Raw genomic sequence first — 22361 nt, 5'->3', positions numbered from 1 at the left:
ATCAACATATGAAAATGGTCTGAAGTATATATTACTTTAAATCACTTTAATTAAATTGTTAAATTATAAAAAAAAAATAGTCTGCCGTATTGGCACGTTTCTTTCTTCTGCATCTGAGATTCTTCAATTCTTTAGTTGCAGATCTGATCGTTCTATGAATTAAGTCTCTTTCTATTCGGTTGAAAAGGTGCAGAAGGTGAGATGGAAGAAGCAATGGAGAATTTCAATTTGATGGATGACGAAGAGGATGCTTTTCAAGAGGATGAAGGAGCGGTGGGTCGTGTTAATCAACTATGTCTGGTGGGACGGTGCCTAACAGACAGTGTTGTTCATTTCCCGTCATTACGCAACACTTTGGCAGACCTTTGGCACCCAATAGGAGGGATTTGTATAACAAAGATAGGAGAAAAACGGTATCTTTTCCAATTTTTTCATAAGATCGATATTGAAAGGGTTGTTACAGGGGCTCCATGGTTTTTTAATAATCATTTAATTATTCTGCAAAAAATACCTGCCGAAAGGAACCCAGCGGTGATGGAGTTAAATCACACGGAGTTTTGGATTCAAGTTCACGACTTACCGCCGGGACTGATGAGTGTCTCGATGGCCAAACAGTTTGGTGATTTCTGTGGCAAGTATATTGAGTATGATGCATCCATCCCGACTTTGGGAATTCAACATTATATGCGTATTCGTATCTGTTTAAATGTTGCTGCCCCGTTGAAGCGAAAAAAGAAAGTTTTGATAGGTAAATCTATGGTGGTTTATGCTAGATTTAAGTATGAGAAATTAAGTTTATTTTGCTTTATTTGCAGAAAACTGGGGCACGGGGAAAGTTACTACCCTGTTAGACTGACTATTGAACCGTCAAAAATAGTCTTTGGCTGGGATTTATCCCTGCGTGCTGTGGTCAGGCGTCAGAATATGGCGGTAAGTAGGTGGCTGCGGGCAATAGATGGATCTCCGTATAGTGAGGAAAATTTGGCAGGCGTCATGTATGGTAATGCAAGGGATTCTGGTAGGAACTTGAATCCTAATCTAATTCCTTTAGGTCCTGATCCAATTCAAGGCGGTGGTAGAATTGTTAAGAAGCGAGATGGGTGTATAGATAATTTGACTGCAAATGGGATCGTTCAGAGGGAAATGGAGTTGGATTTGGAGGAGGAAAATGAGCCATTAGAGTTGTCTGAGGGGAAAAAGCGACAGCGAATAGTGGATAGGTCACGTGTTCTGTTGGATGCTAATGTGGGATCTGGATCTATGAATGTTTCGGCTAGCTCTGAAAATCAGAGTAGCCGGGCTCAATGAAAATCCTAAGTTGGAACGTTCGCGGTTTGGGGAGACCACGAACGATTATAAGGCTCAAAAACAAGTTAAGAGCCATTAATCCCCGAATTTTGTTTCTTATAGAGACGAAATTATGTTCAAAGAAAATGGAGTTGGTAAGATTAAAGTGCGGTTTTGAGAATGGCATCGATATTGGTCCAGTTGGTACGAAAGGGGGTTTGTCGTTGGGTTGGAAGGGAAATATGTTGGTCAAGCTTAAAAGTTTCTCTTCCTATCACATTGATGTCGAAGTACATAATAATGAGTGTGGAAATGTTTGGAGGTTCACTGGTTTCCATGGGCATCCAGATGGAAGACGCAGAGGTGATTAGTGGAATTGGCTACGCCAGTTGCATCAAGATCAAGATCAGGATCTGCCTTGGGTGGTGATGGGGGATTTCAACGAAATTATGGATTCCTTTGAGAAGAAGGGTGGTCGCCTCAGACCAATTGGACAAATAAGGGATTTTCGCGGGGTTCTCGAAGATTGTTGCCTTAATGATTTAGGCTTTGTTGGCAATGGTTCACATGGGAACGAGGACGATTTGTATCGACTAATATAAGGGAACGTCTAGATCATGATGTTGCTTCATTAAGCTGGATGAATACTTTTCCTGGATATCGTCTGGAACATTTGAGTCGCTCGTTTTCTGACCATTGCCCTCTTCTTCTGGATACTCTAGGGGGAGTATGGAACCGTCAGAACAAGTATGAGAAGTCTTTTCGATTTGAGGCTAAGTGGTGTTTAGAGGGCTCGTTTGAAGGTATGATTAGGAGATGATAGGAAAAAAATCTGGAGGTGTACTGAGTAAGTTGGAGAAAATGGGTTCTCAAATACTAAAGTGGAGCAAGGTGAATAGTATTAAGGAGCAAAGGAATCGGTTTCGTTTAGAAGATAGATTAATGAATCTTTACACTCAAGATCCGTCAGATGAAGTTCTAGCTGAGATTATGGAGGTCCAATTGGGGCTTAATTGGGAAGCTGAAAAGGAGGAATTATTTTGGGAGCAGCGTGCGTGGGTGAATTGGCTAAAGAATAGGGATCGTAATACCAGCTTTTTTCACAAGGTAGTTGTCCAACGTCACTTTCATTGTAGAATTTCTGAACTGGAAGATGGAGCTGGGAAAAATACTAATTCCACTGAGGAGTTCCTCCAAGTAGCTTCTGACTATTTTGGTAAGCTTTTCTCTGCTTCAGAGTCAGGTTCGGATGAGCATTTGTTTAGCTTAGTAGAGGAAAAAGTTACTAGTAGTATGAATGAAAGGCTCTTAAGACAATTTACGGAGGAGGACATTGCCTATGCAGTCAAATCTTTGGCGCCTTTGAAAGCCCCTGGGTTGGATGGGTTTCCGGCCCTCTTCTTTCAGCGTTATTGGCATATTTTTGGGCTTGAAGTTACCCACTTTTGTTTATCCAATCTACAGGAACAAGAGGATTTGAGTGTTATTAACAAAACGCGCATTATCCTGATTCCAAAGGTTGAAAAACCGAGTAACATGACTCATTTTAGGCCTATCAGCCTTTGTAATGTCATTTACAAAATTATAGCAAAAGTGTTGGTATTGAGGATGAGCGAGACACTGAGGTCTTGTATTAATGAAGCTCAAGGGGCCTTTATTCCAGGTAGGCTTATCTCTGATAATGTACTGATTGCTTATGAGATACTTTATTCCCTAAAAATGAAAAAGAGAGGCAAGAAAGGCAATTTTGCGCTTAAACTAGATATGAGTAAAGCGTATGATCGTGTGGAATGGGATTTTTTGGCAGGTATGATGAAGCACCTGGGTTTTCATGAGGATTAGATCGTTCTTATCATGCGTTGTGTATGCTCTGTCACGTACTCTGTTAGTATTAATGGAGCTAGCGGGGACTGGTTCACACCATCGAGAGGACTCAGATAAGGAGACCCTCTTAGTCCTTATTTATTCTTGATTTGTGCTGAAGGGTTTTCGCTGCTCATTCAGTAAGCTAAAACTAAAGGGATGATGATGGGGGCACCTATAGGTAGAGAGAAGTTTTCGGTCAACCACTTATTTTTTGCAGATGATTGCGTTCTTTTTGGTGATGCCTCCTGTGAAGGAGCTGAAGTGGTTCGGGCTATTATCCATGAATATGATACGGTCTCGGGGCAGAGAGTGAATTTTGAAAAATCCCTCATTTATTTCGGTGCAAATGTCGTCTTTAGTGTTCAGAAGGATATTGTTAATTTATTAGGGGTACGTCTGGCCTCAAATCCTGAAAAGTATCTCGGTTTGCCTATGATGGTGGGTAGGAGGAAAAAGTGGGCTTTTGCTAACTTTGTGGACCGATTCAGAAAATGGGTGGAGGGGTGGAGTATGCGTTATCTTTCAATGGGGGGTAAGGAGGTTTTCATTAAATCAGTTTTGCAGGCAACTTCAATTTATGCTATGCAGTGTTTTTTATTGCCAAAGTCATTATGTAGAACATTGGAAGGAATAATGAATCGATTCTGGTGGATGAATAATAAAACATTGAAGGGGATTCATTGGAGTTCGTGGGATGTTCTGTATAAACCGAAAAGTTTTGGAGGGCTGGGGTTTAAAAATTTATTCTTGTTTAATAAGGCCCTTTTTAGCGAAGCAGGTGTGGCGTATTGTAACCCAGCCCCATTGTTTATTAGCCAAGGTTTTAAAAGCCCGTTATTTCACTCTTTCTACTATACTAACAGTAAAGGTTGGTTCTTACCCTTCATTTACCTGGAGAAGTATTTGTAGTGCGCGGGACCTGATCAGTGATGGAATCTTGTGGCATGTGGGAAATGGTGCAAGTATCAACATTTGGAATGACCCCTGGTTGCTTGGAAGGGAGAATAACAGAATCCCAGTTATTGAAATTAAGCCTCCTTGGTCAACAGTGAATCAGTTAATGAATGAAGAAGACAGTACCTGGAATAGAGAGTTGATTCACAATCTAGTGGATGATGACACTGCTAATCGAATCTTTGCCATTCCCATCTCTCAAAGCCGACCAGAGGATATGTTGGTATGGAAGTATGAAGGCTCAGGTGAGTATACTGTCAGGAGTGGGTATCGAGTTCTTATTACAGATTATTTACAGAGCAATCTACACATGTCCTCTACAAATGAAGAATACAAAAGTTTTTACATGGATCTCTGGGCTTTACATATTCCAGAGAAAATAAAAATACATGTTTGGAGATTGTTAAATAACATGGTACCACACTATGGGAACTTGGCATGCCGAACACTGTGTGAGGAGGCTGTATGCCCACTGTGTAAGGAAGATCTAGAAACCACAGCGTATTTGTTGGGGTCTTATAGGGTCCTTCGAAATATATGGATATCGTTGCAAGTTTAAATTCCCCCTTTGGACGATTCCTTGGATTATAAGACTAATTTTGTTAAAACATATCTTGAAGCAGAAAGTCAACAAAAAAGGTTTATTGCTTTATCTCTTTGGTGTTTCTGGTTTCATAGAAATAAGTTGGTTCATGAGGGGACTAAGCTTTCTATGCCACAACTATTGGGATTTATCAGGGGCTATGAGCAAGATCTATGGCTTGTTCGTGAGAATCTATGTGTTTCTACTGCTCTTATGAGAAATGAAGTTTGGAGGCCTCCTGACTATGGTTTTATTAAAATTAATTTTGATGCGTCGTATATTCCAGGAAATAATTTTGCGACAATAGCAATCTTAGCCAGAAATCACAGAGGGGAAGTTATAGAAGCAGTTACTTATCTGGTGGAAGGTGTGGACGACGCATTCGTGGCGGAAGCACGAGCTTGTGAAAGAGCGCTGATCCTCGCAAAATTGAAGGGCTTTCGACGGTTGATTGTGGAAGGGGACTCCCTGACAGTCATTAAAAAACTGATTAAAAATGAGAAAGATAGATCGATTATTAGGTCGATTGTTCATAATATTCATAGATTGCGCTAGGGCTTTGATGAAGTCTCTTACAAGTTTGTGAACCGTCCGCTTAACGCTGTAGCCCATATTTTGGCAGTGGAAGGTCGGAATCAGAAAGTGTGTGGAGCCTGGGTTAATGGAATACCGGAGACTGTGCGACTGGTGGTGGAGGAAGACTGGTTACGATGGTGCCAACGGACCTAAGTTCCATATGTTCGCTTTGAGTTAGAGAAGGTTCATTGAATCTCTAATATTGTTTGCAAAGCGTTGCTGGCTCTCGGGCTCTGATCGATAATTCCGAATGAAATGGAGCCCTGCTGTGGCTGATAATGGAGATTGAAAAGTTTTGTTGCAGGCTCACACGTTTTCTGCTTATTGATGTTTCGTTACTTTCTAGGCATAGTTTTTAATTTTCTTTTATATTGGACAACTGTGATTTTCTTTTTTGTCTGTTTTGGTGGCCTTTTAGCTACTCCTTTTGAGCCTGTTAATATTAATATTAGTCATTTTCACAAAAAAAAAGTTAAATTATAAAATTTAATAACATATATATATATATATACTAGAGTTATACTGATGGAACTCATATTCTAGTAACTGTGAATGTCAAAGATAGACTTAGATATCGAAATAAGAAAGGTGATATCTCGACAAACGCATTAACAGTTTGTGCTTCAAATATAAAATTTCATATATGTATTACTTGGATGGGAAGGATCATATGATGACTCTAAAGTTTTACAAGATATAGATGTAATTGTCTTTATATTCCAAATGATAATAGTTTTGTTTAAACAAGTGGTATATGAATCATTACTAAATTAATGAAATTTAATTAATTAATTTTTTTATCATCTTATAATATAAATAAATTCTTTCTTGACCTAGGATTTCAGCACCTTATCGAAGGATTAGGTATCATTTAAATTAATGGGGTAGATCATTTGGTGTTAAGTATGACTCCTATTTCAGTCAAATTTGAGAAACAATCTTCCAGTTAAACTCTATTTATTTGTTTAAATCAAACTCTGATTAGTCTAGATTATTTTATTATTATTTAACCTATGAATTTAGCCTATAGATAGGCTCTTTTACAACCTTAGAACTCATAACACTTTTAGAGAATTTTGTACTTACGTTTTGAGAGTTCTTTGTTTTTAGATTTTCGGGCTTTAGTTTTTATCTCCATCTTTTGTACTTTTCGTTCTTTTTTGCCATTATAGTAAAATTATCTTTGCCCGTGATTTTTTATTATCTTTGGAGGAGTTTTTCCATGTTAAATTTGTGTGTTCAATTTCTCAATTTATTCCGCTTTTTTTACTTGTTCATTGCTTAACCGGATCGATCTCCAACATGTAGATTAGTAAAGAAACAATGGGCTATATTAAGAACCCTGTTTTTATATATAAAAACTCAAATAAGGATAATTAATGCTTGTTTTATACTTCCTAATATTATAAGAATAAAGGATAATGATCCAGTGTTAGAGAAAGCTGATTTAGTTGATAAGAAATAAATCAAGTTGAGGATAGAGATCCTAATAGAACTAAAGAAGAGATTCAACCCATGTGTTGGTTTGATGGTTAAGGTGCTCACCGTTTGAAGTGTGGTCTAAATTAGAATTGTGCTAGTCACGTTGATTACCAATCAAGTAGATAAGGAAATGTTATGTGAATTTTATAATAGCATTATTTTCTATTTAGGTTTCTTTTAGTAGTGTATTACTCGAAATTATATATAAGATTTACATTATTTTATAAATTAGAATTTTTATATTTTTAAATTGATGTTTTAAAATCTTATTCACTTTATTTAAAGTTATATTAAGATAAAACCAATAGAAATTTACAAAATGTTGATTTGGAATTGGATTGAAGTCAAATAAATATTAAAAACAAAAAGTTTCATTTGAAAATATATAAAACCATTATTTTGTTTTTCGATAACTATGTCACCACTCGATTATTTTATAAGCAAATACTAAATAGTATTTTATATTTATTCATGGCCAAACATAAACAAGAATCTGATTTTGATATTGAAAATTATAACTTATAATGATTCATCAAATTCTTTTAGAACATTAATATCCGATAATTCTTTTTCTTCCAATAACCTTAGATAATTTTTTTTATCTCAGATGATTAAAACATTTACTAATAGTATTGCAAGTATGTTTGCATTCATTAGCTAAATAGCGTGAATAAAATTTTAAAAATCAATTTAAAATATAAAATTACTAATTTATAAAATAATATAAGTCTTATATATAAATTTCGAGTAATAAACTACTAAAAGAAACCTAAATAAAAACAATGTTATTATAAAATTCACATAACATCTCCTTTTCTACTTGATTGGTAATCAATTAGATTGACAATTACAAAGTTTGTACATTCATATTATTCTATATATAATTTACCTTGAATCAGAATAATTCTGAAAATAATTTGTATATAGTCAAATTTAAGTCAAATATATATTCAAATAAAACCCACACATGAACACTCAAAGCCAAAGACTTGGTAAATAATCAACTATAATTATATAAGTATAAGCACAAATAATACAAACTTTTGAAGTTGAATCCTTCTAAAAACAAATATAGCAATTCTTAATATTATTTTTTGACAATATATAAACACTATAGAAGTATACTCTAATTTAATAAATTTTAATTAACAATATATCAATTGAGACTTTAATTCTTTGAAAGGGACTAAACTTTAAAATTTCAAAGAATACAGGGACAGAGGACGAAATTAAACCTTACCATTAACACGGATTTTATGCACTTCGTCTATTTATATGTTGTCTTATAATTTGATGGTTTTCGTGATCGTCTCAATCATTGTTTTGTTTGGTCACTGCTTCCTGTTTCAGCACCAATGAAGGTCTAGTTTCCTTTCCCTTTAATCTATTTTTCCTCCCACTTTTTCTTACCAAAGATACTGAATCTTTCATGGGTTTCTCTCTGACTCTGATTTGGTTTCACTTTCTGTTTTCTTCTTACAGAAAGTTGTCTTGAAATTGGATTTACATGAAGGCAAAGAGAAACAGAAAGCCATGAAAGCTGTTTCCGGTCTCTCCGGTACTTGCTTAAAACATCTCTTTTTGTTCTCTAATGTTAATGGTTTATTATCAGGAACTTGTCTTCTTCAATTCTCTCTAATTTTTGTAGGTGTTGATTCTATTTCGATGGATATGAAAGACAAGAAGTTGACAGTGATCGGCGACGTTGACCCGATTAACATAGTGAACAAGTTGAGAAAACAATGGCATACCGAGATTTTAACGGTTGGACCGGCGAAAGAAGAGAAAAAAGATGGAGGAGCCAAGAAAGATGAAGGTGGAGGCGGTGGTGGCGGCGGCGGCGGCGGCGGCGGCGGCGGTGGCAAGAAGGAGGATGATAAAAAGAAAGAAAGTGATCAGATTGCTGAGCTTGTTAAGGCTTACAAGGCCTATAATCCTCACATGACTACATATTATCGAGTCGTAAGTGCGGAAGAAAATCCGAATTCGTGTATTATTAGCTAAATTTGCTGGACTTATAAAGGATGCAACGCAACAGCTGAATGAAAAGTAAGGAGATGCTGTATAGAGAGTGAATAAATTTTGATCAATGTTATGTAGAGCTTATTGCAACATATTTACTTTGTTCGGATTTTAAATATTTATACCGAATTTTAACATTTGAGATATACTGGATAATTCAACAAAGACCCACTCTCTAATAGAAATTTGAAGGATTAATGTAGTAGACATTGACTGGATTGAGCAGGGTGATAGACGTATGATGATGCAGGCAGGGAGGGTGATATTTTTATATTTGGAGCATTGTTGAAGTAACCAACTAATCCAATAAACAAAATACCAAAGTTATATAGAATTCATCAATCATCACTAATTTGACTTGGAATTACAACTTCAAACTGTTTCCTCCATTGGGGTTAGCCCAAGGCGAAGCCCAACTTTGGCCTTTCTAGGTTTCTTTTCTACCTTCACATAAAACCAAAATCATGGAGCCCAATTCGGAAGACGATGGATAACCCCTTGAGAAACCCATTCATTTACATATGGGTGGGGTGGAGTAGGAATGTTAACCCAACTTCTCATATTAGATTTTATTAGGTAATAGAATTTACATTAAACTATAGCAACCAAGATGAGAACCAAACGTTTTCTTTTGGAGGTAGAGAAAATATTTGGTTCTGTTCAAGGACAAACAAAGGGCTGGCTGCTATCATATTACGATTAAACATAAATAAGAAGGAAAGAGATTATATTGATATGTGGCAAGATGATATGTAATTTGCTACCGTAATGAAGTTAGTCATGGTTATTTCACATTGTGATAATGATGTTACATCATAAAAGTCAAGTCTCGACCACACCATGTTGTCAACAAAACGTTTAAAGGTTTTAGACTTAGTCCGAATATCTTGATCCAATGTCTTTAAAAAAAAACCCTACAAAACAAAACAATTTTTCTTTCTAGATTAATTACGTATAAATAGGAGAATAATGCGCCTCAGAAAACTCAAACCTATGACCTCCTGTGCTGGCGATAATACCCATGCCAGTCAAGCTAAAACTCAACCGGCTTCTAAAACAAAATTTGAATGCAATTGATAGATAAACATATTCATGGATGGTATTGAACTTCCATATTTATTTGCAAATGTGTCCATTTTTAAAGAAAAATGGAAAACTTTTATATTTGAAGTTATAAATTGATATAGTTTTGTGAAAAATATTGGGTTAGAAGCTGGCGGAAACATACATGCTGTATTGAAGAGATACAATTGAAACCAAAATTTAATGGAGATGGAGCCTCAATAAGTAGATTAATCCGTGGTTTACACCTTCTGGCAACTTAAACTTTTATAAATTTTTTTTATTTTTTAGAATTAATATTAAATTAATAAAGTGCGGGTAAATGGTAACAGTGGCCAATGAAGGCCTTGCCTCTCAAATTTTTTGAAAATTTTTCATTTTTCTCTTGAATTTTTTAATTAAGCTTCCAATTTTTTTAAATTCCCATTTTACTTTGTTTTATTTTGAAAATTTTAAGTAAATTATCTTAATTTATTTTGGAAATTCTCATAAATCTCACAAATTTTTTTAAATAAATCCCATTTTAAAAATAAAAGGAAATTTCATTAAACTTTTAAGAGTTTTGATAATCTTAATTAAACCCTGCAAATTTAGTCTCAAGATCTACTAATATAAATATTGAAGATAAGACTTAGTTTGGATGGGCAGTCCATTTACCTCCGGTGAGGTTAAAAACAACGGTGACAGTGAAGATTAGTTACTGTAATGATGAAATTGGATACTATAACAATGTTTGAATTTAAATGCAGCTGTAGCAATAAGATGAAAATAGAAAATGACTATTAAAGACATTAGATTAAAATATGTATTTAATTATAATGGATAATTAAATTTTATTAAAATTATATTTACATTCATCAATAAAAAAGTATAATTTTAAAATATATTAAATATATAATAAATATATATACATATCAAAATTATATTTATATTAAAAATCATTAAAACTTATTAAATAATATTTATATTAAAAATCATATTTATTTTAAATAATAATCATTAAAAGTTATTTACATAATTTTTATATTAAAATAAATATTAAAAATACATAGTCATTAAAACAAATGCAAATGAAATGGGTAAAGTGAACTTTTTCTACTATCACTAGGGTTTCAATTTCTCAATTCCTCCATTTCAGTTGCATCCATAATTGTCTTAAAATTATAACGAAATTAATGTTAAAAGAGTAAATATATTATTATGAAAATTTAAAAAAAAAAAAAAAAGAACTATCATATCAGGTTAGCTTAGCAAGGGATGGTGATTGGTGACCGAAAAGATAAACCCTATAAATTGTGTGACCTTTTTAGCACATTTCATAGATAAGTGACGGAGAAAAGACTGATAATTGAGTTTTAATTTACTATGAATATAGTTTACCTAATTTTAAAAACCAAAGCTTTGGCTACCGGGTTTTCCCTCCAATTCTCTAAATATAAAAGTTTTAATTTTCTTGTCTCGATCTTCACACTTTCAAAGCGTTAGAAACGAGTAGATCGGTTCTAGAATTTGAGTGGGAAAAAAATGGGTGAGCACGAAGAGAAGCACGAGGAATCGCTGATGGTGAAGCTAGCTGAGAAGATCCACGGCCATGATTCTTCCTCTGATTCTGACATCGATAAGCCATCAGAATCGTCGATCAAGGCCAAAGTTTTCCGTCTCTTCGGGAGAGAAAGGTCCGTACACCACGTTTTTGGTGGAGGCAAATGTATGTTAACAAAACCCCATTTCTTCATTTCTTAAATTTGTACACTATTTTTTAGCTTATAGAGGCCTGGGTTTTCTTTTAAGTTTGGATTTTCGTAATGAATACGAGTTCAATTCCCGATTTCTTTGAATTTTTTGGTGGTCATTGAAGAAGTAGATTTGGCCTATTAACGTATATCGTGCTTTCGGTATTGATTAATTGGTGCTGTTTGAGCTTAATCATGGTTTTTAATCTCTTAACATTTGTTTTAGCTTGAGAAAAATAAAAAAAAATTGAATCTCTGAATCTTTAACTAAATGGATGCGATTATCTCTAGTAAAGATTACTTTCTCTCTTTTTTGCTTTATTGAAGCGAATAAATTTTGGGATTGTCTTAATCTATTAAAAGTTTCAAAATGTTGTAGTACTGGTTATCAATAACCTTACTTGAAGATGATAATTTGGCATTTTAATTGATTATATAATTAGTACTTCTTGTGTGTAATTTCTTTTATGATGCATGCTTATGTAATGAAATTGGGTGTATATGCAATAGCGGCTGATACATTCCTTTGGAGGAACAAAAAGATTTCGGCTGGAGTGCTCGGTGTTGCGACTGTGATATGGGTTTTGTTTGAATTGCTGGAGTACCACCTTCTCACTCTAGTTTGTCATGTATTGATATTTGCTCTCGTAATACTCTTCTTGTGGTCAAATGCCTATGCTTTCATCAACAAGTAAGCTGTCGATGTCTACTCTTGGAGTTTATATTTTGGATTGTGGTTTCTTTTTGCTCGTGTTAATGTAAATTGCTTTTGTTTTGAATAGGTCTCCACTATGCATCCCTGAGGTTCATATACCTAAGGATCCAGTTATAGAGTTTGCCGAAGCACTTAGGTTTGAGACTAACCTGGCTTTTACCGTCTTCCGGGATATTGCTTCAGGAAGAGAGCTTAAGAAGTTCCTCTATGTATGTTGTCACTTGTTTTCTTGAATTGTTATGTGTTGATCAGTTTAGAAACAGTTTCTTTTCTTAATGTTATTTAATTGGTTTTGCGAAACAGTCTTTGTCCTGCTTCACACAGTACCTGTGCTGTATGAGAAATATGAGGACAAGGTGGATCCATTTGCAGAGAAAGCAATGCATGAGATTAAGAAACAGTATGCGGTGTTCAATGCAAATGTTTTAAGTAAGATTCCAAGGGGACCATCAAAGGAAAAGAAGAAGGATTAGGTTTACTGACCTAGATGTAGCCTTTTTAAAGGCAGTGTTAAATTTTATCCGGTATTAGCTCGAACCCTTTCATCCTTTATCTTCATAGTTACTGGGTTCACAGTGTTGATGAATATGGTATCCTTTTTTAATATCATTTTTGTTGTACTCTTTCCCAGAATCTACGTGCTCTGTGACAATATTGCAAGTTGATTAGTGCATTATAATTTGGGAGAAATCTCAACCCGTGTTTTTGGATTGGTTTACCTCGATGATCATTTAAACTTCTATAGTAGTATTTATAAGTTGCTAACTCCCAATGAGGTAATTGTATGACTTTTAAAGCTAAAAGAGCACAAGTCAAAGTGCACTTATAGCTCTTGAGAATCCCAGAAATAGAGTAAAACAAGCTCTATCTTAAGGATTATACTTATACAGTGTACACTAACTCGAAACTATTGTAGAGATAATTTTTGTAACTGTTAAAAACGAATCAAACTCTCTCATAGGAAGTACGATAACTGCTCCTTCTTTCTCGAACCACCTTCTCCGTACAATTCGTTCCATTGTTTTAACTCGTTCATTCCAGCTCCCTCGGAAGAAAAGCTAGCTGCCACCTGCTCAGCAGGAAAATGGAAACACAATGTGAGTATTTCCTCTAATACTTGTTGGCAATTGTAACATTGATCTGGAATAATTTGGTTACCTGATTCTTTGCTTGCCTTAAATCTTCCATGTTTAATGGCCTTAAGGTAATAACTCTTTCCTCCACATCGTCATTTTTTGTCGAGGGATCATCTGAGTTCTGCCCTTCAGCTTCTTTCTTCTTTCTCTCCTGCAATTGTTTGTTTTTCTTAAAGTACTCATGTTTGACACCCGTATTTGGTATTCATTCTTGATTTTGAGTGATGTATGTTTAAAACCAAAACAAACGGTTGAGAGGGACTTAAATGAAGTGAGGAACTTACCATATCCTTCAATCTCTCTTGCTGTATTAACTCTCTAACTGGACGATAAGCGGCTGTTGTGCATAAATTCTGGTTGTAAACAGGAAATTACAATGATTATATTTCAATTAATTCTATCTAAAAAATATAAAAAAGAAAATCTTAAATCAAAATGCAAACCTTAAGGTCACTTCCAGTATATCCTTCAGTCATGGCTGCAAGCTCGGCAAAATTTAGATTTTCTTCTACTTTTTCCTTTGCAAGAAGAGTTCTAAAAATCTTTTCCCTGTTCTCTACACCTGGAAGCCCCACCATGATTCTGCAAAAACGAGTGACGATGTATGTTTAACATGATATCAATAGTTCTGGTACTTAATGTTATGGGTGAATGTACTTACCTACGCTCAAAACGCCTAATGATAGCTTCATCAAGGTCGAATGGCCTGTTGGTTGCAGCAAGGACAAGGATACGTTCAACTGGTTTTGTCAAGAGTCCATCCCAGTGAGTCATAAACTCGTTTTTTATCTTCCGCATAGCTTCGTGCTCTCCAACTCGAGTCCTTTGGCCGAGCATGCTGTCGACCTCATCAACAAATATAATTGTTGGAGAGACCTTGGCTGCCAATGTGAACAAAGCTCGGACGTTCTTCTCGTCTTCCCCGAACCATTTAGAAGCAATGGTCGACATCGACACATTAATGAAGCTAGCTCCAGCTTCCCTGGCAATGGCTTTGGCTAGCATTGTCTTCCCAGTGCCAGGTGGACCGAACAACAATATTCCCCTGCAAGGCTTTAGAAGGCCACCTTTGAAAAGGTCTGGCCTTTTCAAGGGAAGCATCACTAGCTCTTGCAGGCATTCTTTCGTCTCATCTAAAGCACCAATGTCAGCAAATGTAACATTGATCTCGTTTGCTGGTATGACCTCGTGCCTTATTCTCTTTTCGAATTCGTTGTCTGGAACAACTTCCTGCGGATCAATATGGAGCATGACAAAACCGAATATTGAAGGAACTGGTTACTACAAAAAACAAGACAATAACTCACAGGAACTTTGATGACTGAAGCAGAATTTTCACCGTCAGTCTTTTCAGGATTTGTGGTTCCATTTCCGGTTCGGATCACAGATTTTGATTCTGGTTTAATACCTACAGAAAGTGTTCCAGCTTCCTACAAATACTCATTGTACATGATAGGGACATAAGCTTTGTAATGTACCATTTAATTCCTTTTGTTTAATGTTATAAAACAACTTAGCTAAGATTATAAAACCTTTAATGTTTCAGTTGGTGCCTCCAGTTTTAACCTGTAATTGCCGATGGACTTCCCCTGGAATATGCTCAATCCATATGCCAAACTGCATCAATGTGACCCAAATCAGAAAACATAATGCTAAACGCTAACATTAACTGTGGGAGAGAAACGGATTTGACCTTTTCGATGATATGACGAGTTTTCCATTTCTGTATTCGGGATCCTTGTTGTTCATCAAATGATAAGAAATGGCAGACACCACAACTTCCTCAATGTATCTACTGAGTGCCAACGTGTCTGCAATGCAGATAGAATCAAGATCATCGCAATCGAGATCGTTAGCCGAAAGCACCTCAATGATGTGATTTTTATTATCCTGAGTTTGGATCATGTTCATGTCTTTCTCAAGTAGAGATTTCCAGTTGACAAGATGTTGTTCTTCTTCTGGTGGCCTGATCTCAATGTTGTAAGGGAAAAGCACAGCTAGCCTTTCTTCCAACTCTCGGTCGTTGCCGAGATCAACAACTCGTGACCCAAGTATCAACACATTCCCAGACAGTTTCTTCAACATTTGTTGGAAGAAATTATAGAACCGTTGCGATCTAAACAAGAGCTTGTCAATATCTCTAAGATACAGCACAATGGGAGTGGCTCTCGACACATAAACCAACACCTTGTAAAGAGCTTGTATAAGCAACTTCTCATCGAAAAACAAACTGCTTGTCCGCGACATAGGAGCTAAAAACAAGGGAGATAAAATAATATTAAAGCAACCGTGAAATGTGAATTGAAGCCTTTCATTCATGAAACTTGAGAGGACAAACCTAGATTTGCAGGAGAGCATTTGGAGGCAAGGCCATTCATATTATCCGATACAGAGGCATTTCTACGGAGCTTTGGAGGGCCTTCATTTCCTCTGTTGTTGCAAGAACCATAAATATCGAAAAACAGAAGATTAAACTCTTGGCTACACATTTCTCATGGAATCAATCAGAAATGTTTGTCACAGTACCTTGATGCAATATCCACACTACTGCTTTGCCGCTTCAATCTACCTGCAATACAACATATTGTTGATAGTCAACGAGGGATCGGGTATTGTTTAACTTTTTCTTTTTTGAGTTTTCTCAGAAGATCCTTGAAGTGTCATATCCTCATAGCCATGTCAATACGAATATCATACATGGATATTTAAGAAAAATGTAATTTTCCACTGAATTACCCTTAGCTTCCTCTTGTGGAAGGAGTGAAAAAGAACTGAACAGACTAGACAACCGCTCTAGTGCTGATTCCGAAGGGGATCTTTTGAAACACTGCGCGACAGAATCAAAGATTAGAGAAAAATCCAAAGCAGGATTGATCCATTTCCATGTTCCACAGGAGAAAATTTTACCATAAAAAGAGAAAAAAAAAAACTTACAGATTCTTTGGGAGTTCCATATTTATTGTGAATCTGCACATGGGTAACCACTTTTAACTGTCAAATGAAAAGCTTAAAAACACCGCTAGGCTATGTTACTCAGACTCGGATATAAATGTTAGGTACAGGTATGTCTATGAAGGGCTTTTAGAGTGTGATATCTCCGTATCTATGTCAGACATAGATGTCAAACACGAGTGCTCAATGGGGGAAATAAGAAAATGTGAAAGACTACTCACTCTTAAGGAAAAGTCAGTTACATCCAACAGCAGCAACTTTGATTCGAAGTAATGAGCTAAAGCTTTGGCAAGCATTTGTTGGTAAAGTTCTTCAAGTAACAAGAAACAGTGCAAATTACAACATTTGCAGAAACAGATGCATGAAGCATAGTAGGAGAGAAAAAGAAAAAGATTGGGGATAACGAACCCGAAGGTCCCGACAGCAATAAGGCTTTACTAGCAGGGGAAAGGTTCCTTGTGTACTTGGAAACATCGGCATGTTTCAGGTGGACATAGGCAGCACTGGTCAACAACGTCCGTGTCTGCTCACTGCAAAACAACACCATCAACGATTGACATTGATGTATATTTGAATATGAATACGAAATTATTACCCTTCAAGACTCATGAAAATTTTTAAAACATTAAACATACCTGTATCAGCCTCATCATAAACTATGAACAAACGTTTTTCAAATATTGAAAAGCGATTTAGGATAAGGGATGATGAGAAAATTGGAGAGTTTACCTGAGGTAATATGGGAACTCATCAAATCTGACTTGACTTTCTCTGCCATCAACGATTTGGCGGATCAATTCTTTCTCCATATTCTCCAAAGTGAGGCCGGTTGATGCAGCGGAACCGCTTCCGGTCAATCTGCTCTGACCCGAAACCAATCCCAGCCCCATCCCTACCCCTACCCCTACACCCAATGCCGATAACAGTACATGCTTTTGATCCATTGCTTTGCCTTGAGATTTTTCTTTTAAAACCCGATGTAGAAAATTAATTTGATTGTTCTCCAGAAATTTTTTTTGTTTCGCAAACAAAAAAATTGTTGAAAAAGAAGAAGAAAATCCTTGGATCTCCAACGTTATTTCACGCCTAGTAGGTAATAGGTATGCCCTGTTTTGGGGGTTTCTAATAATTGAATGGTAATTTCGTTGATTGCCAAAATTAAAATGAAGCGAAAGAAGTGGATGTATTGACAGACGAGGGAGAAGGGTCACCGGAAAAGGGGAAGAAAAAGCGGCTGATGTACACGGAGGATGTCTGCGGAGGAAGCGTAGGAGAGTCACTCAGTTCCCGCTATTTACGGAGGCGAAAACAGAAGACAAGCTTGATGTGGAAATTACAAATTTGGTTAGGATACATCATTTGTGACGGTTTATATGGGTATGGTTTGACAGTTGAAAGAAGTTATATTATATTTTCAATTTTTGAAGGGACTCCTTGGCGCCAGATTACGTTGCAAGTCTGCATGTAATAAATTATAACCATGCTAATGGCGTGCTAGTGCTTGATGCTTCCTTTATCGAAAGAGAAATTACGAAAATATTGTTTTTAATTATTTAAAGATATTTTAATTTTATTTTATTTTAAAAAATTAAAAAATATATGCATATTCATGTTAATTGTATTATTTTAAATTTATCAGTCATTTATATGCTCACTTATACATCTATTTTGTTATTTTTGAACACTCGTATATATTTTAAATACATAATTTCCACAGTTTTAGTATTAATTATAATTGTAACTTAAAAATGAATTTGCATTAACATAATATCTAGGTTTGATAAAGCATAGTTATTTAACAAATCTCTGTATTTTACTAAAAAGTTCAATTTTAAAATTTCTGTATTTTTATAAAACCCAAAAAAATAAATTTAGAAATTAGAATTTGAATCTATTATCCTAAAACAAATTTGGATACAATCAACATAGACATCAAACGACTAACATCCACTCCCATTCCAAATCAACTACGAATAACAATTATAACATGCAACTCCCTGTATTATCTTAATTTACAATGCTCGAATTGGTGGAAAAAAATTGGAATATTTACAGATATTCATATTTTGCATTATCATCACCATCCAAGTGGATTTGGTCTGATCTAAACAGTGAACAGTCACGAGCTCCGTCTTCTACTTGACAAAACCTTTTGTCAACTATATCCAATCAAAGCTTACTCGTGATTTCTTCCCACATGCTTGTATGCTTATCTCTCAGACCATCTATATTTTTGTCGGTTCAATTGAAATATATTAACAAAAAAAGATTTAAGAAGAGAATTTCATTGCTTTCACTTTCAAGGTCTGCATAATCCTTGAAGATTTAGAGATTATGGGCAACTTAAAAATAGCTAAATGATGAATATGATCCCAAAGAAAGCTTTATTATAACCACTAATGTCGGACAAACTGATTCATCTTACAGGCACTACTCTGTATATTCACAACAACATGCTGGAAATATGTGAAACATTTACAGGAATGAACAAAGACCCTGATTCATTGTAAGCTATATTGCCTACCCCATCCCCCCAATGATAACAAACTGGACTAATGAACCGCGAAAAGTTTCTAACACTAACAAACTAACAACCAAAGGATGCAAACAAGCAGGGATACTGGCTAACTTTTCCAATAATAATTTGATAATACTTGTGAAATAAACCTACATCCAGTTCTGGGGTGGCTTAATAGATTTATTTGGCCCTGCTGGATTGCCGGTAAAACCTGCACTGTTGGCTGAGCCAACACAGGAACCGCCTGCTAGCATTGCCAACAAACTCCCACCATGGACTCTACCTTCAGGAGCTGAAACAGAGAACCCTCCTTTGGAGACAGAGTTACAAGCATTTGGAACTCCATATTGATTCAAACTAGAACAACTTGTGCTTGCAGAAGCTTCTACGTCACTCCATATGTTCCTAGTGTCGACATTTGCATCCATGGCATTAACAATCTCTTTCATCTCCCCAGACTTGCTGAGTTTCTGGTCTTCAACAATAGGCCCAAGCGTTGCACCCCCATGAACCCTCTTATCTTGAACCAGGCTGCTGTGGAGCACACAGAGACCTGTCTTTCCCCTTGCAAAATAGTTACAAGGACCAGAAGGTTGGTTCCCATATTCTGACCCAGGATGGCCCCAGGAGCACCTCTTTCCTCCACCATGTGCCTTGCAGAAATCCGTGCTACCTTGTGCACTTTTGCCACACCCTTCAAACTTGCATCTTTTGCCTCCACCATGGCGAACACAATAGTCAGTACGTCCCCTTGCACTCTTTGTGCATTCAGGCATCACACACCTCTTACCTCCACCATGCGCTACACAAAAGTTGGTTCCTCCATGCACACTCTTTGTACAAACACCACCACCTTGAAATGCACATCTTTTTCCCCCTCCATGGCCCTTACAGAAAGGAGTACTCCCTTCAGCACCCTTTGTACATCTCGGATACGTGCACCTTTTTCCACCACCATGTGCCTTGCAGAACATGGTGCTCCCCTGTGCCCCCTTTGTGCATCCTATAAATTGGCATCTCCGCCCGCCTCCATGTGAGATGCAGAGTCCTGAGAGGCCTTCAGCACTCCTAGTGCAGTTTTCCATTTGACATCTCTTCCCACCACCATGACGTATACATAGTCCTGATTTGCCTCTGGCAGCTCGAGTGCATCCATCATGGCCACATCTCCGACCACCACCATGGGCAATGCAGAAATCAGTACGGCCTTCTGCACTTTTTGTGCAACCAAGAAATTCACATCGCCGACCACCACCATGGGCCTTGCAATACACAGTCCGGCCCTCTGCTCCCTTATGGCAGCCAGGCTTTTGACATCTCCTGCCACCACCATGAGATATGCAACGGCCAGAAGCACCTCTGGCCCCCCTTACACATCCTTCAATCTGACATGTCTTTGAACTAGAGCTGCGGTGTTGTGGCTGTTGTTGCCGTGTCATCCCGGAAGTGCAGGTGACCGAGCTTTTCGGTGTAGTAATCACGCTTGAAGATAGTTCTGGAACAATAGGAGAAAGATCAATGCCTCTTGGAACCTCCTTGCAGAAGGCACTAGCCTCTTTTGCTGGTAAACTCTGGAATGAAGGCAAACCAATTCCAGGTTTCCAGTGACAAGATGTAGATCTTTCATCTTCATTTGGGGAGCCTTCAACTGCTGTTGGCATCTTCATAACTGACTGACTGGGAGAAGAGCTAAGATGGACACTAGTGATATCAGATTCAGAAAGCCCAGATGAAAGACTTAATTCCAGGTCCACATTTCGCTGCAAATCAAGTCCTTTTGGACTTGAACTAGCAGATTTCTTGGGGTTGATTACTTTTTCGTTGCCAAGATGGAGGATAAAATCCAATTCAATATCCATTGAGGACTCTTCATCAGCTTCTTTGGCTGAAGATGTAGTAGTACAAGCAGTTGTTGAACTCCCCTTGCTGTCTGAGGAACTAGAGGAGCGGCCGAGCCCAAGAGCCAATAACGACCCAGTTTGCCCACGGATGGATCTATCCATCGAACTCCACTTCCTCTTGATTCCCTTTGATGCAGACATGTAAGGGACTGAAGAGCCAGCAGAATCAAGACGTAGAACAGTATCCATGTTATACGCACCCCCAGTTCCTCCAACTTGCATTGAATTACCCAAAATCTTGAATGCATTCAAAGAATAATTAGCAGGGAACCCCACGTTTGAGAACCTGGAATCCATCTAGGAACAGCTGAAATCAAACAATGATATGCAGACCAAATCTCAATTCCAATAGAGCAGTCAACCTGACTTCCGGGTGAAGACAATTAGCCACAAAAATACTACGGTTAGAAGTCGTTGAGTGAGTAACTCCCACCCCCACTAACAAATCCAGAAGTGTCACAGCGATCCATTTTTATCCAAAGAGATTCGATTCAACCCCAAATCTGGGCAATCGGCACTAAAAAATGATAATTCACTACAGACCAGGCAGGCGCTCCATCATCCTGTTCCAAGAATTAGAAAATTGAAGTTCAATAAGAAAACTGAAACTATTTCTGAGACAAGCAAATATCAAAAGATTGAAAAACAAAACTAGCTTCTTATTAAGCTAAAACCTGCCGATCTTTTCTATGACTGGTCGAGAAATGAACAATCTGAACTATCTAGAGAGAAAAGAACACAGCAGTATAAATAAATTCAGCTGGGTATAACATAGCTCGAGATTGGCTTATTTTTATTTTAAAAATAAATAACCTTTTTTTTTTTACTTTCAGCTCAAGAAAGAGAAGCGTATTGGATTGAACTCGTTCAAAACAAAGTTTCATTTCTTAGAAAATTTCCGGTAAGCTTTTAAGTTTCTCGGAAGCCAAACAGAGCCAGATATTAACAGATCCATAACACAGTTACTTACAAGCGGGGAAAATTGAACTACTTCGAAACTGGACGAGATTATAAATAAATAAAAAAGATTAAGCAATCGAAATTGAAAAACCAAAAAGGAAAATCGTTGATATAAAAGAAAGTAAATTTTAATTTACCTTGAATTTGGATTGAATTTAATGGAAGAAAATAATTTGTTGGGACGAGATAAGGAACTTTCAGAGCAGCCGGCGAAACAGAGAGAGAGAGATAAGGCATAAATCAGAAAGATAGTTAGAGAGAGGGAGATAAATTGGAAATTAATTAAATGGAGGAATTTCATATGGTAGTAGCACGTGTCAAGGTATAGCTGCACGTGCTACATGTACAATTTCAGCAATTTTCAGACATTATTAATCCATGATTATCTGTCGGTTGTGTGTCGCCCCATTTTCCTTTTAATGATGCCAATTAAATTTAATTTGATGTAATTATATAAAAAAATTTTGTTGGAATTTTAATTAGGACATTCTCTCAAGTTATTATTCTTTAAAATGTGATGATAAGTTTAAAATTAGTATTCAATCATCAACAATGAAAAATATGACGTAAAAGGTGATGAAAGCTTCAGAGCTTCAAAGTTTCCACTGTGAGGT

General features: G+C 36.6%; 6 protein-coding genes and 1 long non-coding RNA gene across 7 annotated transcripts; 4 read left to right on the top strand and 3 right to left on the bottom strand.

The window, feature by feature from the left end:
* Window positions 1-201: 201 nt before the first annotated feature.
* LOC128032615 (uncharacterized protein At4g02000-like) lies at window positions 202-1308 on the top strand. Its single transcript, XM_052621292.1, has one exon. It carries the CDS (start codon window positions 202-204, stop codon window positions 1306-1308), a length of 1107 nt encoding a protein of 368 aa, XP_052477252.1.
* Window positions 1309-2148: 840 nt separating this feature from the next.
* LOC128032614 (uncharacterized) lies at window positions 2149-4666 on the top strand. The gene is made up of 3 exons (XM_052621291.1): window positions 2149-3094; window positions 3371-3931; window positions 4017-4666. The coding sequence occupies exons 1-3, from the start codon at window positions 2149-2151 to the stop codon at window positions 4664-4666; spliced, it is 2157 nt and encodes a 718-aa protein (XP_052477251.1).
* A 459-nt stretch (window positions 4667-5125) lies between these two features.
* On the bottom strand, window positions 5126-5566 carry LOC128032401 (uncharacterized). Its single transcript, XR_008188498.1, has 2 exons — window positions 5267-5566; window positions 5126-5158 (listed from the first exon to the last, which is right to left on the bottom strand). It is a non-coding gene; the product is annotated as an uncharacterized LOC128032401 (long non-coding RNA).
* Window positions 5567-8025: 2459 nt separating this feature from the next.
* LOC105800230 (hypothetical protein) lies at window positions 8026-8916 on the top strand. Its single transcript, XM_012631222.2, has 3 exons — window positions 8026-8109; window positions 8231-8306; window positions 8397-8916. The coding sequence occupies exons 1-3, from the start codon at window positions 8104-8106 to the stop codon at window positions 8750-8752; spliced, it is 438 nt and encodes a 145-aa protein (XP_012486676.1). The 5' UTR covers window positions 8026-8103; the 3' UTR covers window positions 8753-8916.
* A 2231-nt stretch (window positions 8917-11147) lies between these two features.
* Window positions 11148-12998, top strand: LOC105800227 (reticulon-like protein B3). Its single transcript, XM_012631220.2, has 4 exons — window positions 11148-11540; window positions 12076-12256; window positions 12348-12489; window positions 12584-12998. Exons 1-4 carry the CDS (start codon window positions 11357-11359, stop codon window positions 12707-12709), a joined length of 633 nt encoding a protein of 210 aa, XP_012486674.1. The 5' UTR covers window positions 11148-11356; the 3' UTR covers window positions 12710-12998.
* Window positions 12999-13046: 48 nt separating this feature from the next.
* On the bottom strand, window positions 13047-17860 carry LOC105800223 (uncharacterized). The gene is made up of 15 exons (XM_052620574.1): window positions 17098-17860; window positions 16777-16898; window positions 16590-16678; window positions 16351-16383; window positions 16153-16243; window positions 15943-15985; window positions 15755-15846; window positions 15110-15668; window positions 14949-15033; window positions 14724-14846; window positions 14078-14646; window positions 13860-13998; window positions 13701-13769; window positions 13439-13567; window positions 13047-13349 (listed from the first exon to the last, which is right to left on the bottom strand). Exons 1-15 carry the CDS (start codon window positions 17310-17312, stop codon window positions 13236-13238), a joined length of 2472 nt encoding a protein of 823 aa, XP_052476534.1. The 5' UTR covers window positions 17313-17860; the 3' UTR covers window positions 13047-13235.
* Window positions 17861-18735: 875 nt separating this feature from the next.
* On the bottom strand, window positions 18736-22052 carry LOC105800224 (uncharacterized). The gene is made up of 2 exons (XM_012631216.2): window positions 21885-22052; window positions 18736-21350 (listed from the first exon to the last, which is right to left on the bottom strand). Exon 2 carries the CDS (start codon window positions 21082-21084, stop codon window positions 19036-19038), a length of 2049 nt encoding a protein of 682 aa, XP_012486670.1. The 5' UTR covers window positions 21085-21350; window positions 21885-22052; the 3' UTR covers window positions 18736-19035.
* Window positions 22053-22361: the final 309 nt, after the last annotated feature.

Source organism: Gossypium raimondii, chromosome 9 (assembly GCF_025698545.1).
Source record: "Gossypium raimondii isolate GPD5lz chromosome 9, ASM2569854v1, whole genome shotgun sequence".
Classification (NCBI taxonomy): Eukaryota; Viridiplantae; Streptophyta; class Magnoliopsida; order Malvales; family Malvaceae; genus Gossypium; species Gossypium raimondii.
Note: the sequence above shows the minus strand (reverse complement) of the source record. Positions and strands in the feature narration are given on the sequence as shown.